The 18,944-nt window shown below is 39.6% G+C and overlaps 1 protein-coding gene and 1 non-coding gene across 2 annotated transcripts in view; one reads left to right on the top strand and one right to left on the bottom strand.

The window, feature by feature from the left end:
• Positions 1–6,832: 6,832 nt before the first annotated feature.
• trnag-ucc lies at positions 6,833–6,904 on the bottom strand. The gene has a single exon. It is a non-coding gene; the product is annotated as a tRNA-Gly (tRNA).
• Positions 6,905–8,060: 1,156 nt separating this feature from the next.
• The window catches only part of dna2 (DNA replication helicase/nuclease 2), a 53,988-nt gene continuing 43,104 nt past the window's right edge, over positions 8,061–18,944 (top strand). The window contains exons 1-3 of the mRNA XM_039737750.1: positions 8,061–8,345; positions 8,424–8,483; positions 13,584–14,623. Coding sequence (XP_039593684.1) covers positions 8,316–8,345; positions 8,424–8,483; positions 13,584–14,623 — 1,130 coding nt within the window. The 5' untranslated portion in view covers positions 8,061–8,315. The remainder of the gene's footprint in view (positions 8,346–8,423; positions 8,484–13,583; positions 14,624–18,944) is intronic.

Genomic DNA, 18,944 nt, shown 5'->3' with positions numbered 1-18,944 from the left:
TGATTGTTAATGTAATTGTTTTGTCATTGATATTGAGTGTTGTTGTCATATCTATCTATTTATATATATATATATATTTATATATATATATATATATATCTGTATATATTTATATATATCTATATATATATATATATATATATATATATATATATATATATATATATATATATATATATATATAAAAATACCTGTGATTGGCAGCGAGAAGTAAAAAGAAAAGGAAACATTTTAATAATAACGTAACATGATTGAAAATGTAATTGTTTTGTCATTGTCATGAGTGTTGCTGGCATATATATATATATATATATATATATATATATATATATATATATATATATATATATATACACACACTGAAACATATACAAACATATATATATATAAATATATATATATATACTGTATATACACATATATATACAAATCTACATATATATATCCACATATATATATATTAGGGGTGGGACTCGATTAAAAAAATTAATCCAATTAATTAGACGATTAATCGTATGTAATCGCACACGTAAATTTGCCCCAAATCGCAAATGGTTTTTTTTTAATTTAAAAGGGTTTTAGTGGGCGACAGAATCAAATAATAGACATGTACATGAATATTGTAAACTGAAGCTGTTTTAATTTCTGAAAAAAAAGCCTTTAAACTGCATTTGAATTCAAAACAGAAACAAAAATATCATCCCTGGTTAAAATTGGGCAGACTTAAAAATAAAGTGGTAGTTTAAGTACTTTAAGTAGATTTTCAGAATAGTATTGTCTTTAAATAATAATAACCAAAATTTCAACATAAAGTACAGTTTTTCTTCTTAAAAAAATAAGTCAGAAACATAAAAGGTAATTTGACCAACTTAATCTTTAAACTCTGAGTAACCTTAGCCAAAATTATTTTGTACATTAGGCTAAAACAGTGTGATCATTGAACATTTTGTAATTAGATGTAATTAGAATTACTAACGGTCACGGAAGTCCAATGATCCCCAGTAAAAGCCACAAAGTCTGCTTTCTGTAATGCATCTAATTTTGCTTGCTTTTCAGTGTGCACAAAACCATGTTTTTATCAAGGCTTCGCTCGGGAAGTCGAAATGATCAGTCGTAGGAACGCGCTTTATTCCGACTCTAACATTTTTGTAGCTGTGATGTGTGCATCAGTGTAATGGATGTACCAGGAAATCATGCATTGACAAAAGTTCCCGTTTGCTTGGAATTGAAAGTGTGATTAAATGCGTTATTTTTAACGCGTTATGGAGAACATGCATCGAAGCTTCTCAGCTGTGCTTGTGCTAATAAAGGGAAACATTTTAAAAATAACGTAACATGATTCTGCGTTAACCGAATATTTTTTCATACGTCCCAAACCAAGAAGATGCGAAGGTAAAATGAATCGGATAGCGCGCGTACATACTCAGTGCATCCCCTCTCGGGAATCGAACCTCGAATGTCCGCATTAGAGGCGATGACTCTACAATTGCGCCACAGCGTGTGGCTTATATATGCGAGAGTATGTACTGTAGATCGGGATTTATATATACATTTAAATATATACCCGCGTATCGCAGTGGAGAAGTAGAAGTTATGAAAAAGAAAAGGGAACATTTTAAAAATAACGTAACATGACTGTCAATATACAGTATTTGTTTTGTGAGTGTTACTGAGTGTTGCTGTCATCAAGGATTTGATTATCATTATTTCTTTCAATCAGGTTTGTATTTGTAGGATGTGTTGTGTTCAAGTTACATTCCGTGTTTGTCAATCGTTGTAAAGATGACAGGTTTCATTCATTGATTCGTTTCTTACTGCATCAATAAACAGCTCGTCTTCTTCTTTATCCGAGACCTGACACACTGCATGCACAGGTTTTTTACACTGTCTTCCTTTAGCGGGACATTGACTTTTTCCACCGTGTGCTTTGTTTCCACAGTAGCAGCATTTATGAATATGCCTGTATGTATCAGACGCTTCATATTTTTTGCTGCCTTTTCAATTGTGTAATTCGGTTTTTGTTCAGCGCTCTTTGGAACTGTTGCCTTTTATCTGTGCACTGCGTCAGTTCACGTGAGCCGCTCGGTGTACATGCAGCGAAGTTCCCCAGCTGTGCTGGTGCCATCTCGTGCTATGTCCATGGCTGTATTTAATGTTACCTTAGTCCTGACACTTAAAACTTTCTCTCGCAGTTTCGCTGAGTTTGTGTCAAACACCACCCTGACCATCTCATCTTCCTCTGCATAAGCACAGTCCTTAACCCGTGAATATTTAGTGGGAGTTTGCTATTGGATTGCCGCTGACGGACGGCCTTATATGGGCAGGCACTAAATTACAAACGCCAGCGGTAGCTTGTCTATGAACTTAATTTAAAGTGTAGGTTTACATCGTGCTTTGTTTCCGAAGTAGCAGAACTCATCAATATAGTTGTATATGTCACTCGCTCGCTTCTTATTGTTTCGCTGCCTTCTCAATTATATAATGCATGTTTTCTTCAGCGCTTTTTGGAGGTCTTCCTGATTTTCTACGTACTGCGTGATTACGTGAGAGGCGTGATGATGTCACACGAAACTCCGCCCCCACGGCGTTCAAGCTCATCTCCATTACAGTAAATGGAGAAAAACAGCTTCCAGTTATGACCATTACGCGTAGAATTTCGATATAAAACCTGCCCAACTTTTGTAAGGAAGCTGTAAGGAATGAACCTGCCAAATTTCAGCCTTCCACCCACACGGGAAGTTGGAGAATTAGTGATGAGTGAGTGAGTGAGTGAGTGAGTGAGTGAGTGAATGAGTGAGTGAGTGAGTGAGTGAGTGAGGGCTTTGCCTTTTATTATTATAGATTATAACTATCATGTTACTTATGTTATAGTGCTAATGACTAACAACAGAGATGCAGTCTGTAGAGTTAATCAGCAGCTCTAGTCAGGGTGTGCTAAACTGAAGTAGTGAGTCTTCAGCCGGGATTTAAAGGCTGAGACCGAAGGGGCATCTCTTATAGTCGCAGGCAGACCACTCCACAGTTTAGGGGCCCTGTAACCAAAAGCTCAACCTCTCACTGTTATTTTATTAATCCTTGCAATCCTAAGCAGACCGGCATCTTGAGATCTTAATGTGCGCTCAGGTTTGTAAGACATGATAAGTTCAGACAAGTAAGCCGGACCTTGGCCATTTAATGCTTTATATGTTAAAAGGAGGATTTTGAAATCTGCCCTGAACTTAACTGGGAGCCAGTGTAAAGATTTAAGAACTGGGGTTATGTGTTCATATTTTCTTGTTCTTGTAATAATTCTTGCAGCAGCATTTTGGATTAACTGGAGGCTGTATAAAGAACAGTTTGAACAGCCAGTGAACATCGCATTGCAGTAGTCAATCCTACTCGAGATAAATGTATGAATTAATTTCTCAGAATCCTGTTTATTTAGAAAGCGCCTTCATTTCCTAACATTTTTAAGATGGAAGAAACATGTTTTGGAAGACTTTGTAATATGTGCTTTAAATGACATGCTAGAATCAAAAATAACTCCTAGATTGCGGGCTGATTCAGTAAAATTAATTGGGATTCCAACTGAGTTAAATGACGACAAAATATTGCTGTGATCAGCGTCATTCCCTCCAACAATTAACATCTCTGTTTTATCTGTATTTAAAGACAAGTAGTTCTCATTCATCCACTCCTTTAATTCACTAACACAACTTATTAAAGACAACATCGGAGAAACTTCACTTGATTTAAATGAAAGGTATAACTGGGTGTCATCTGCATACGAGTGAAAATTAACATTATGTTTCCTAAGGAGAGATCCCAGTGGAAGCATGTAAAGTGAGAATAGTAAAGGTCCCAGTACTGAGCCCTGCGGGACACCATTTTGAAGTTCTGTGTATAATGATGGAGTACTGTCTGCACATTTCTGTACATACTGGAATTGATTTGATAAATAAGAACTGAACCAAGCGAGCACGGGACCTGTAAGTCACTGTAAGACAGACAGAAAATTCACTGATTGATAGATAGATAGAAAAGGCATAATACAATAAATAGATAGATAGAAAATGCACTATAATATAGATAGATAGATAGATAGATAGATAGATAGATAGATAGATAGATAGATAGATAGATAGATAGATAGATAGATAGAAAAGGCAGTATAATATAGATAGATAGATAAATAGATAGATAGATGGATAGATTGATAGATAGATAGATAGATAGATAGATAGATAGATAGATAGATAGATAGATAGATAGATAGATAGATAGATAGATAGAACTTTATTTGTTCCCTGAGGTGAAATGTGGCTTTTTACAGAAGCTGTTTAAATACAAAAATAGATAGAATAATATATGTGTATGCACACCTTATGATTTGAACACACACCAGACTGATTAAAAAGAATGAAAATGCCAAAAAAAAGACAACTTTTGACTTACAGTCCCATTCCCAGTGAGGCGCTATATAGGTGTACTGCTGTTAGTATAAGGGATCCCCAGTGGTGTTTCTTGACACACTTCTGCTGAATAATTCATTGGCTGAAAGTCCTCAGTGTTGGTGTGTCAGAGAGAGGATGAGGAGCAGTGTTCATAATGGCACTCAGTTTTGTTTTAATCCTCTACTTCACTGTGACCTTTAGAGGGTCCAGACTGTGTCCCATAACTAAGCCTGCCCTTTTAATTAGCTTGTTGATTCAGTGGTCCTCTGTTGAAGTGATGTTACCAACCCAGCACACCACAGCATAGAAAATCTCACTGGTTATCACTGAGCTGTCGACGATGTGAAGGATGGCACTTCCCACATTAAAGGGACACAGTCTCCAAAGTAAAAAGAGCCTGCTCTGCAGTTTATTAAGTGTCTCTGTGTTCTGAGAGCAGTCCAATCTGTCATTGATGTGGACCCACATGAACTTATATCCGTGCACCACCTTGACAAAAACTCCTAAGAAAAAAAATCCACATTACATATCTCACGAAGGAACATCTCATATATTAAAATGGGAACCCATAAAAAAGCAGAAGCATTGTCATTACAATTTGCTACCGACTCCAAGATGCTGTTGAGCAACAGTCATATTGTATAACTGACTTTACAAATAATAATTTATAACATAAAATAAGCACCCACACTTAAAGCCAGAACACTACATATATTAAATGTCATCCTCATATATGAAAAATAATCAGTTTAAACCAAAAGTATAAAGAATTAGAAATAGACCTTGAAAAGCACGTCTTTCCCCTTCAGTGTTCACACTGCGTTTGGCGCCTTCACAGAAGGAGCAGACGTGTGCGTGCGTTTGTGGAGTGCATCACACCAGACCCTAACCAGGGCTGCCTTAACAGCATCATAGGTCCCTGCGCAAAGTAGTGTGTGCTGGCGTCCATGTTTTGTCAGCAAAACAGAAACGCACATAAGCATCAGAAACATTGTTGGCCCCTGTGGTCCTGGGGCCCCCAGCCAGTGCCCATACGTGTAGGCAGCCCTGACCCTAACTAACCTACAATAACAATAACAATAACAAGGGAAGAGCATTACTGCTGACGGCCGATTTTGGGGATGTTCACAAATTCCGTACGTATAAAAAAAAGGCAATCCTTTGTGTGTGGACACTTGTCTCTATTTGCCTTTGTTCGCTATTCTGTTATTGTTAATGTTCTTAGGGGACATGCAAGTAGAAACTTCATTATACTTTTTACACAAGACAATATATTATTCTACTCCATTATTCGTTGGAGGGCGGCACGGTGGCGCAGTGGGTAGCTGCTGCCTCGCAGTTAGGAGACCCGGGTTCGCCCTGCGTGGAGTTTGCATGTTCTCCCCGTGTCTGCGTGGGTTTCCTCCGGGCGCTCCGGTTTCCTCCCACAATCCAAAGACATGCAGGTTAGGTGGATTGGTGATTCTAAATTGGTCCTAGTGTGTGCTTGGTGTGTGGGTGTGTTTGTGTGTGTCCTGCGGTGGGTTGGCACCCTGCCCAGGATTGGTTCCTGCCTTGTGCCCTGTGTTGGCTGGGATTGGCTCTGGCAGACCCCCGTGACCCTGTATTCGGATTCAGCGGGTTAGAGAATGGATGGATGGATTATTCGTTGGTCTTAGACAGAATTCTTCAGTACCGTTTTTCAGACGTTAAAAGAGGACAATGTTGCTGAGATGACAAGTGTCTTTGACAACAGACCAGACCTTGTGAGGAGGGCATCTGAGACTTGGATCTTCGGTGCCCACAAGCTCCCGATCTACAGATATGAGCTACACTGACTTCGTCAGCTAATGGCATAAGGCGGAGCATTTTCCAAATGCGCCATACCACAGCGCCACGTGTGGGTCATATAAAATGTTGCACTTCAACCCTAGCATCATACAGCAGAACATAAAATTCAATCGCGTCTTTTTATCCAAAGCGTTCACAGAATCGAGTTCTCTCAGTGCCAGCTGCTGGCCAGCGTTCTGATCGGTCCGCAAGCTAAGCCGAGAAACCCCGCAATCATTCGCACTTTCCTCCGAGTGCCTACGTGGCGCCTTGTTTTTATGTCTGTTATACATCGGGCACGTTTTAGTGCCTGATCTGATATGGCATTTCTTCCTTGGCATATAATCCGATCCTTATTTATTACCACATACAGCTTCTGCTAAAGAATCAAATAATCCTCGGTTTTATTTGATAAACATATTGAAGTTGCTGCTAAAAGATTCCGTAACGATGCAACGGTAAAATATACATAGATGCATCTGCAATAACGGACTTTCTCCGATACAAACACCAAATTCCAATGAAGCATTCAGAAATATTAAAGATGTACAACAGATTTTATAGTGATGTTGTTCCCCAAAAATTAGAATTGCGTTGGCCGGGAATCGAACCCGGGTCAACTGCTTGGAAGGCAGCTATGCTAACCACTATACCACCAACGCTTCGTAGTTTCAATATTTTATACATTCTTTAAATATGAATTCCCTGTGTTTTTCTAAATGTTCCATTTTTATTTTGAATTTTAAAAATTAATCCATCAGATTAATATAACGTTAATCACATACAATAATAAATATAATAGTAAATATATCCCTAACTATATTACTGCTTATTGTCACCAGTTGATTGTAATTAAGTGCGTATTTATATAGAAAAATCCTATTTTAATTTTAAGGCAATGTGGGGTTGCTGGGTTGCGAGAACGCGCCCTGGACGGAACGCCACTCAAGTACACGCGCACACTTACAACTGTCACTCAATCAAAGCAGCGTCACTTTTGGGAAAAAACACACACACACGATGAAAATGCGCATACTCCACACATCACATATGTATTTACCAGGAAATTGACATCCCCACTTGTTTAAAATGATTTGCTAATCATTAATAGAACGACGAAGAACAATGCAATTGTACAGCAAATCGCTAGGACTCCAGTGCACGTCTCTTATGAACGTAGCAATGACAAGACTGCTAGTGACTCTCAATGACAGATAATTTACATAAAGAGTAATGCATCTAAATTTCCCATTGGGATTAATAAAGTATATCTAATCTAATTTCTGGGGGCATATTCAGTAAAAGTCAACAGTCACTGACACCTGTGTTAGCTTAAATATAAAAGAAAAACGACTTGTTTCATTTACATCATGCATTCTTGATTTTCCAAAAGAAATTTTTCAAAAATCGAGATTCAATGCAGCTGATGTCAAGTCTTAAATAAGTACTGTAATGTTTACAGTGTTTTAATATTTCTCAGATCGCCGTTTGATTGAAACGGGAGCAGATGTCTGCGATGTCTGGAAGTGACTGTAAATAACAAAGGAAAGTGCATATCCTGAAAAACAACGACCGCTTCGCTTCAATGCGAAGATAGTGACTCTGCCTCTTTGCTATTGAACTTAATCCCTTTCTAACAGAAATTAAAATATGAATACCACGAGAATATTTCCTAATCACCGAGCGCCTTTGCAAGTGGCTTCTTCTCTTTCAATCAGTAAACTACCGCCAAGTAGGGAGGGGCGAGCAACTTTGCGTCATAGCGTAACGTTTTTGCGTCTCCTCTCATTGGATGTTTGAAATCCCAGCATATTTGTCTTTAAAGTGCGCCAATTTGCTCAACGTAAACGTATTGTAAGTTTTGAAGGGGGTTGTGTAGAACTTGTAAATGATGGCCCGCCTGCGTTCTTTAATAACTTCTAACCACGTTTATCTCGGAAATGAAAGCGAAAAATGAGAGGAAATCCACACAATATAACCAAAAGCGACATTAGCACGCACAGATGTGCCAAAGAGGCCGGCTGAGGACCTCAATTGGATACTAATTGGATTCGTAAATATCGAATTGTCGTGATGTCGAAAAGCAAGTTAAAGAAATCTTCGGTATGTACGCATCAGGGTTTTGGGGTTACGCGTTCTTTACATGTGGTTAACGTGAGGTTCTCCTTCTTTGTATTGCAGATGCCAGGCGGTGTCATTAAAGGTTCAATGTGCATTGAACGTTTCTTCGCGAGCACAAAGGTGGGATTTTGTTTTATCTCTACCGTTTGCTTCTTACATTTCACGTGGACAATCTGAGGGTTTGGCGAAGTAGGCTTTAGTGAGCTGTGGTCGGGCGCCTGCTGCCTTGTTTTGCGCATGCGTTTCAACCGTTTCGACTGAGAGGGTCTGCAACTTCACATTTTACACAACTTCTGCTGAGCTAATTCTGTGTCCCTCAAATCGCTGGCATCTCAGTGATTCTATTGGACAAACTGGTGAAGGCTATTCCTGTATGGGCGTCTCCATCCGTACAAGAACGCCCTCTCTGTGAACTCCCACTATGGACGAAGGAGTATCCTACCTTTTGAATGAAGGAATAACACGCTGTATTAAATTGATGTTACAGTATTAGAATCGATCTGTATTCACTGCAGTCTAAGATACCGACCTCACGATGTGATGGACGAACTATAAGTTGGGCTTTATAGTCATTACAGCTTGTCAATAGCGTAACTGAAGGACTGTGCGTTAAGTAAATGTGAGAAATGCGGGGCAGTGGGTCTCAGATTTGCTCCCAGAGGTTTTCCGTCGTTAAGTTTTATTGCAATCCGTTTATAGTAGGTAGGCAAAGCCAATTAATTGCTAATTACTATTCATAAGGTACATTATGTGCTCATGAGCAAGTATTTTAAAAGTTTATCCAAGAGCAACGTGTATATAGCGTATTTTCATACATTAAAGCAGCTCAAAGTGCTCTACATTTAATAATAGTTTCAAAACATAAGTAAAATCTAAGTAAGTTATATATAATAGTAGATTATCATAATGTCCAGCTTAATTATAAAGTATGGTTAGCTGGTCAGACAGGACTGGAAAATAAAAACTTCAGTTGCTGGGGTGTTGCAGGAAAAAAAAACCTGTGGGGTCCCAACCGAAAGACTGAAAGCATTCTACAGATCACGAATGTGTCCCCATTAACAGGATACTCTTGTGGAGCTTTATGCATCCTCTCTGTATCCCAGATGGCTGCCGCATACTTAAGCCAGGGGACAGTGGCGCATTGTGCCACCATAGAGTACCAGCGACAAAAAAGAAAACGCATGAAAGTATATGTGATGAGTGACCAGTCCGTAACACAGCCAATGGAATTGCATTTAATGAAAAGAATCTGTTTCCTCATCCCCTCATTATGAAGCACTGCTACTAATTTCAGAAGTGCCCATGAAAGTCAGAGTAAAGAGATTGGGTTTTAGTCGCTTTTTGAAGAGTTCAACTGTACTAGTTTTGATATATCTCTAATGGTAAAGTATCGTGGATTTTTTGGAGTGTAGAAACTGAAAGCCACCTCACCAATCATTTATGCTTCACTTTTGGAATAGTGACCAGACCGGTGTGTGGGTATCTAAAATTACATTTACGAATATAGGGGGACATGCGTCCAAAATATGAGAAGGTGCTAGATTGTTTAGAGCCTTGAATACAATTATAAGTATTTTAAATTCATTTCTAAAGAACACAGGCAGCCAGTGTAACGATGCTTAGGTCATGAGATTTTAAACTATACTTTATATGTTAACAGCTACAATAATGCTTGGTATTTCTAAATTCAGCATTAGATACTCTTCATTATGGAAATTATGCCACGTAAAACAAACTTTTTTTTGTCACTGATCATTTTACTTTAAAATGTGTATTGTGCAATACAAAAATTCATACTGTGATAATATTGAGGTAAATGTTTTACTCTGATCTTGCTAGGTTGATGTTTTAACGCAATCTCTTCTTCCAGAAAATAAAGCATTGAGTCACTTTGCATTTCAGGAAGAAATCTCTAAAAGAAAGTGAAGAAAAATTACTATGATCCTTCAGGAATAGTGCGTACAACCTTGTAATAATTTGAAACCACACAACAATTTCCTTGCAGGTGCAGGTTACGTGGTAAATGTACCACAAAACATAAAGGGATACTCAAATTCTGTAACATTGCAGACTTGAAGTCTCAACTGCGTGCTAATACATAATAAACACTTTCTCCTTAAAAAAAATTTCAGTTAAACGTTAGCCCAAACTCAAGCACACTTGCGCCTATTCCCCAAGGTTACACTGTAAATAAATGTCAGGCTGCGGTTTGTAATACACTTTACACTTTGTCTGCATGAGACATCTGCTGCCTTTTCAATGAAATATAAATATCAAGTGCTTGGTTATTAACAGCAATGTACCAGTCTGCCATCTTATTTCACCCAATCTGAACATGTATTGCTCTCCAAAAGGAAAAAAAAAACATTGTATAAATCTCAAGACCCATGAAATGACATAATGCGAAATAAATGTTTTACAGTACAATGGTAAATGAGAGTGCAAAGAGCAGAACATGCTTAAAATGTTACCCGTTATAGATTGAGGTACATAAAGTGTCAAAAACGATGAAATTGCTCACAAAATTTAAGTTTTAATCCCATTAAAGTGACTAACGGAAAGTGCACTATATGGTGGGTATTTTTCATCGTTGCTCACAGGAGAGGAAACGTCTGTTTTTTACTAACTGTGACATCAGTTTGAAATTTTAAGAATACAATAAGTCAAAAGTTCGACAAAACACTCATTCACCCCCACTAAAGGACAAATATGACATTCATAAGAAACACAAAAGTCCCAGTTGACCTAAAAATATTAAAAAAAAATGTATGTATAGTTTTTCTTTGTCAAGCTCTGATCAAATGACAACAATTTCCAACAAAGTTTTTTATTTATTTTTTTTTTAGTTCAATTTATGCACCGTATAATTCACATTGCAGGCAGGTAAGCTCCCCTGAAGGAAGATGTGATTTGGATGCTGCAGGCAGAATGAAGTTGGTTCAAAGTTTAAGCGTGGAGATGAAACCTTTACAATGTGAACAGAATTGGGATCACAAAAGTCATCGCTATGCAGCACCCTGCTAGATAGATAGATAGATACTTTATTAATCCCAAGGGGAAATTCACATAATCCAGCAGCAGTATACTGATACAAAGAAACAATATTAAATTAAATAGTAATAAAAATGAAAAAAAATTAATGATAGCATTTACTCCCCCGGGTGGAATTGAAGAGTCACATAGTGTGGGGGAGGAACGATCTCTTTAGTCTGTCACTGAAGCTACTCCTCTTCCTGGAGATGATCCTGTTCAGTGGATGCAGTGGATTATTCATGATTGACAGGAGTTTGCTTAATGCCCGTCTCTCTGCCACAGATGTTAAACTGTCCAACTTTAATCCTACAATAGAGCCTGCCTTCTTAACAAGGTTGTCCAGACATGAGGCGTCTTTCATCTTTATGCTGCCACCCCAGCACACCACCGCGTAGAAGAGGGCACTCGCCACAACCGTCTGGTAGATCATCTTCAGCATCTTACTGCAGATGTTGAATGATGCCAACCTTCTCAAAGTATAGTCTGCTCTGACCTTTCTTACATAGAGCATCAGTATTGGCAGTCCAGTCCAATTTGTCACCATAGATCTTAGATATTCTAATTATATCTGTCCTATGTTGTTACCCAAACTGAGTATTGTGTTTGTACAGTACAGGGTGGTCCAGATCTAATTATGCAGATCCAGATTGTCTGGATGACTTTGATTTATGCGGGGACGATTCCAGTTCGTCGCAAAGAAGATTCTTCATGTCGTCAGTTCACACAATTCTCGATGGTCCAGAATTTTTTGGGTGATTTTCTATATAATAAACTTAATAAGTTATAGCGTAATGACAATTGCATAATTAGATCTGGACCACCCTATATATGTGAATAGCTCACGTATACAGAGTGTTTGGTCAAATACTGAGGTTAATGGGCAGGTCAATGCATACTTTTTTTGAAGTATAAGATTCAGAGACCTCAGTAAATTGCCTCCATTTCCATCTTAATACAGAAGCCCGCTATATTTGCATAACACTCGTCTGCTATCTGTACAGAGCTTGAAGTCTTAACACCTTTAAATATGCTATTTATGTTAATTTCACGCAATTATTTTCTGTAAAGTTTAAAGTTATCATTTGCTGTGGTGGTGACTGGTCAATCGTTCTCGATCTTAATAGTGCAGGTTTGGTTACTTTACCGTTCTTAAATCAGCAGGTCAGTTGAGGTTCCCAGATTAATGAACATCGATTTCAGTGCATTGGTTCTATTGTTGTGAGTCCTTAAAAATGAGACTCATGCATGACTGTATGGCATGGTGCCACAGTTGATCGGCACAAGACATTAAATTTTATAATTGTCTGACTGAGTTGTAATTGTACTGTTTCAGTTTTAAAGATGATTTGATTCAAATGGATCCTTTTATGTATTGAAGAATGATTTGTTAATTCTAAGCTCTGTGTTAAAAAAAAATGTTGGGATTAGTATGTTTCATCCTGTTAGTCTGCCAGGAAATCAAAACATTTTGTGCTAAATTTTGTAATGCCAGAACATTTACATGAAATGGCAGGAGCATTGGGGTGTAAAGATGGCTGTTAGGATCAGGGGCAAAGTTCATTATGTAGAGTTTATCATCAATGCAATGCACACTGTGTTGGTGACTCAAAATTTGCTTGGTGTGGGTGTGCCCTGTAGGGAATGGGTTCCTCATCCAAGATGGTCCTCATCTTGTGCTGTTGTTGATACATATTTCCTGTAACTCTGAATTAAAAGATGAATGAATTCTGAAATAAATACTGAACTACCTACTGTTAAGAGAGGGTGGCACTGTGGTGCAGTAGTAGCACTGCTGCTTCAGAGACGTGGGTTTGCATCCTAGGTCCTCCCTGTGGGAGTCTGTGTGGGCTTCTTCTGGGTACTCCAGTTTCCTCTCACAGTCCAAAGACATTGGGTTTAGTTGTATTGGCAGTACTAAATTGCCCCCATTGTGTGGCTGGAGTGTGTGTGTGCTGCCCCTGTTAAGGACAGGCACCCCACCCTGGGTTTGTTCCTGCCTTATCCCCTGTGCTAGTTGGGATAGGCTCCAGCAACCCCTGTGACCCTGGTCAGGACTAAGCGGGTTAGAAAGTGACTGACTGTTAACAGAGTTGTTTATACATCATCAAATAATATTATTATAAAAGTCATTTTGATGGATGTTTATCACCCTTTTTTGAATGTGTAATTGTACTTCTTTTGTTGCAGAAACATCTTGTCATCCAGAAGGAGGTACCAGTGGGGACCACAACTATAGCTAGCAGTAAAAATATGGTCAGTGTCAAAAGCATGGTCTTTAACCTTTTAGGGAGCAGTGATGAGGAAGACTTTGAAGAGAATCTTCTCCAGTCACCGGTTCTAAGAGGAAGCAACTTCTCAATCCCTGAAACGCCCGAGAGTCAAATAGAAGCGCCAAGGGAGGAGAAACTAGGCAGAACTTTACCCTTGTCGCCCTTGCCACAGAACCAAGATTTGAGAGGCTTGCCTTCCTCCGAGAGTACCTCACATACCCCTAAAAGGCTTGATGTGTCTAAGCAGAAAGGCCGGAACCTCAGGCTGGGCCCATTAAAAAGGACGGTGCAAAGCCCAGAATCGGTACAGGATGCCAAACGAGTAAAGAAACTCGTCCCGGCTCTAAAGGAGGCTGTGAAGGGCAACGGCAGCTTTTTTAGAGAGAGTTTGAAGATTATACCCGACTTGTCAAGAGACGTCAAACAACTTGACTCTCCAAAAAAAAATGTGAACTGTAACACGCATATGTCCAATTGTAGTGCCATCCCAAAGCCACCGAATCTTGCTGGTTCTCCTAAGAAAGCACAAGTTGGAAAAGAAAATGTACCAATTAATGAAATGCCCCAAATGCCTAAATCCTACCTTAAGAAGCGGGGGGTTTTACAAACCAAAATCTTGCAAAAAGACCCCTGCGGTCAGAAGGAGGCAGAAGGAGATCTGAGTGTTAAATCAAATGCCCAGGAGAACAAGGTTGAGGCAGCTGGTGGTGGTGCTGCTGTGTACCTCCACAAAAATGAAACCTTAAGCTCTGGTTTGGATGAGGGGTGTCTCATTTCTGTACCCTTGCCCGACCCTAACATTGAAACTGTGAAGGACACGGACCACGTGAATAAGCATCATTGCACCAGCTCTTTATCCCCTGACACAGAGAGTGAAGATCTGGATGCTTTAGATGATAGCTGGTTTGATGAAGCTATGGAGCACAACTTTCCCGAGAAGGCCACGCCTAAGGCAGTGTAAGTCATTTCCATACATAGTTTGTGAGGATACATTTTGTACTTGGAAATGTTTATTATACGGTAGAAGGCCTAAGGCTTTAAGAATGGTATTTGTTTGTTTCATTTTGAGCCTCCCGTTGGTTTTTTTTTTTTTTATTTGGCTATTACTCCTAATGCCGCACTTCTATGGACAATGGGATGAGGTCAAAAACCCCCTTCTTGCAATCGATGGCATTTGAGTTTGGGATGTGAAACAGAATTAAGTATTACTTCTCCATGAGCAAGGATGTAGTCGAATGGGGGGTATTTTTCGTAGGTGGATTACTCGTTTAGCCGGATGTAATTGTTGACGATTTGGCCTGATCCTGAATCTGTCGGTTTTTCAAAACTCTTGCTGGATGTGTTGTCATAGCAACACATCCAAATCCTCAGACCTGCTCGGAGCAGGTTTGTTTGATGTTAACAAGGAGTAGCTCACACACTTAATCAGTTTCTGTGCATGCAGTTCATTCAGCTGTGGCTTTGCCGTTCATGAATGAGCGACCAATTGATATTGGTGAGCAAATTATAAGAAGAGAATTTCAAATATAGAGAGGGTTTTGCATGATATGTAAGATCTTTTATTGCTCCCGGAGGAAATTCTTTTCGAAAGATGCCGCTTTAGCTGAGGGGGAATATTGTACCTCAAAGATTTATTAGCACCTTATATTTGAAGTCAAACTAGGCGAAGTCGGGCTCTCACAACCTCACAGACAGTATGCATTGCTTTGAGTTTTTTTTGCAAATGGCACTTTTTTTATATACTGTAGGCGATGTGGAAAATCTGTCTAAAAGTGCAGTTTGCCAGGCAATTTGTAAAGTCTGAAATATTTCCTTCAGGTTTTCATAGTGTTTTCTAGACACCTGTGTGTGCAGACAATAAAAGAAGCGTTTTATGCCATTGCAGGTACTCAGGCGAAAACAGCCACAGCTCTGTAAAGAATCTCACAATCAGCCTAACATTCTCATTACCCAGGATTTCCAAATGTGATTGGGGCACATGGGACTGATCAGAGTGGAGTTTGATCAAACATTATTTGGAAAATGTATCTCTCCTCCTGATGAATAATCAGACACAGTGTCTTCATCAAATATTTGACCTTTGTCAATATCTTGTTGGTCAGACACAGGTTCTAGGGATATGACATTCCCTGCAACTAACCCAACAAAAAAAAGAGGGCTATATGGAATATACCTATGGCACACATTGAGGACAAATATATGCAATGACCATCCTTTACCTGAAATGAAGTGACCACTGCATCCTGCCACTGGTTCCGAGGAAGAGCTTCCCCCTGGAATGCCCTCAGAAACAGGGAGATGGGCATTTTGCTGAGAGCCAACTCTTCTACAGGGGTTAGGTCTGGACCGCGTGGACCTCCACCTGTTTTTTTGCTTGTCTGCCTTCTTATTAGCTTTACAATTAATGTTTTTTATATTATATATGATTCTTTATGTCAACAATTCTTTAAATAGTTATATACCAATATTTACCAGTTTGAAGTATATTCTTGTACTTCAGTTTAACCTGTCCCCATGTTCTCCTTGTGCTCACGTCTGATCTGGAATTATGAGATATTAAATAATAATTAATCTGACACATAGGAAATGAAACGCTGCATTCAGTAAGTACAAAGCACACTGCCTGGCGTTTAATTTGTCGGCCACTTTTTGCCAGCCGTCTTTTTCTGGTGTGGGCTGCTTTTGCAGTGTTAACCCTTGTGCATAATATATCTTGAAATTCTTCATATCCTTCGAATAAAAGGTCCTGCTCCGCTTGTGTGAAAAAATGCGCCTGTTCTTTTGTCATTTTGTTGCAGCCTATCAAAGACTTGCTGAACAATATATGTGGGCTTTTAGATAGAGATAGATAGATAGATACTTTATTAATCCTAAGGGGAAATTCACATAATCCAGCAGCAGTATACTGATACAAAGAAACAATATTAAATTAAATAGTAATAAAAATGAAAACAAAATGAAAAAAGCAGACAATAACTTTGAGTAATGTTAGCATTTACTCCCCCGGGTGGAATTGAAGAGTCGCATATTGTGGGGGAGGAACGATCTCCTCAGTCTGTCAGTGGAGCAGGACAGTGACAGCAGTCTATAGCTGAAGCTACTCCTCTACCTGGAGATGACACTGTTCAGTGGATGCAGTGGATTCTTCATGATTGACAGGAGTTTGCTTAATGCCCGTCGCTCTGCCACAGATGTTAAACTGTCCAACTTTACTCCTACAATAGAGCCTGCCTTCTTAACAAGTTTGTCCAGGCGTGAGGCATCCTTCATCTTTATGCTGCCTCCCCAGCACACCACCGCATAGAAGAGGGCACTCACCACAACCGTCTGATAGAACATCTGCAGCATCTTATTGCAGATGTTGAAGGATGCCAACCTTCTCAGAAAGTATAGTCTGCTTTGACCTTTCTTACATAGAGCATCAGTATTGGCAGTCCAGTCCAATTTGTCATCTAGCTGCACTCCCAGGTATTTATAGGTCTGCACCCTCTGCACACAGTCACCTCTGATGATCACAGGGTCCATGAGGGGCCTAGGCCTCCTAAAATCCACCACCAGCTCCTTGGTCTTGCTGGTGTTCAGGTGTAAATGGTTTGAGTCGCACCATTTAACAAAGTCTTTGATTAGCTTCCTATACTCCTCCTCCTGCCCACTCCTGATGCAGCCCACAATAGCAGTGTCATCAGCGAACTTTTGCACGTGGCAGGACTCCGAGTCATATTGGAAATCTGATGTATATTGGCTGAACAGGACCGGAGAAAGTACAGTCCCCTGCTGCGCCCCTGTATTGCTGAACACAATGTCAGACCTGCAGTTCCCAAGACGCACATATTGAGGTCTGTCTGTAAGATAGTCCACAATCCATGCCACCAGGTGTGAATCTACTCCCATCTCAGTCAGCTTGTCTCTAAGGAGCAGAGGTTGGATGGTGTTGAAGGCGCTAGAGAAGTCCAAAAACCTAATTCTTACAGCACCACTGCCTCTGTCCAAGTGGGAGAGGGATCGGTGTAGCATATAGATGATGGCATCCTCCGCTCCCACCTTCTCCTGGTATGCGAACTGCAGAAGGTCTAGGGCGTGGCGGATCTGTGGCCTCAGGTAGTGAAGCAGCAGCCTCTTCATGGTCTTTTCAATCAGCGTGGGCTGATGGAACAAATACAACAAATTTAAATCCAATATTATCGTGCATCCCTAGGATGGGTGGAGCCTATCCCAGCTAGCATAGGAAGCAAGGCAGCAACAAGGCCTGTACAGGATGCCAGTTGTGGTATCATGTCAGCACTCAAAGCTTCGGATTTTGGCATTTCAGATTAGGGATAATAAAGTGTTCACTGAGAGTTGTAAAAAAATTCTTTGGAGAAGCCAAGTGATTTTTAGTTGTCTGTGTAGTTATGAGGTTAGTAACGATTACAGGACATTTTACATATTGAGAGAAAAAAAGATTGATTATATACAAATTTACAATAGTTTAAAAGTCTCTTACTGGGTTTACTAAGTGGGTGCCAGCTCCCTAGAGCAGGGGTCGCCAAGTCCGTTCCTGGAGGACCACCATGGCTGGAGGTTTTCATTCTAACCCTTTTCTTAATGAGTGCCCTGTTTGTCCTGCTAATTAATTTCTTGTGAATTAATTTTAATTGAATTGCTTTTTTAAGATTTGTTCCTCTGAATTGCTTCATTTATTTCCTTAAATGGCACCCAAACAGAAGTGAAATGTGAAGTGAGTGCGCCAACAGAAGACAAACTAAGTCAGGGCCTCAAACTCCAACCAGCTACACTCCAACCAGCTACACTCCAACCAGCTACACTCCAACCAGCTGCTTAATGAGCTGCTGAGTCTTGTCATTAATCAAACTCGTCCTTTAATTTCATGGCTTGTTGCTTCTCTCATGGTGTAATAGCAGACGTTTACGAAATTGTTGATTTTCTCTTTTCTAAGAGTACTGTTAAAATGTTTTGTGGACCTGAGCAGATTGACATTCCTGGGACCTTCACCTTTCTTTATTTTCAGATATTGTATGATGGACACCAGTTGCTTTGTTTGGCTGCTAATTAAGGAAAAAAACAATTTAAAGGGTCTGACCCTTCAAGAACAAGTCAATTAAAATGAATTCAAAAGAAGTTTAATTAGCAGCAACAATAGGTCACTAATTAAGAAAAGGGTTAGAATGAAAACCTGCAGCCATGGTGGTCCTCCAGGACTGGAGTTGAGGGCCCCTGCCCCAGAGGTCATAGCACACTGGGTATGTGGTTTTCTTCCCTGGTTATCTGTTTGATTTGA

Source organism: Polypterus senegalus, chromosome 1 (assembly GCF_016835505.1).
Source record: "Polypterus senegalus isolate Bchr_013 chromosome 1, ASM1683550v1, whole genome shotgun sequence".
NCBI lineage: Eukaryota > Metazoa > Chordata > Cladistia > Polypteriformes > Polypteridae > Polypterus > Polypterus senegalus.
Note: the sequence above shows the minus strand (reverse complement) of the source record. Positions and strands in the feature narration are given on the sequence as shown.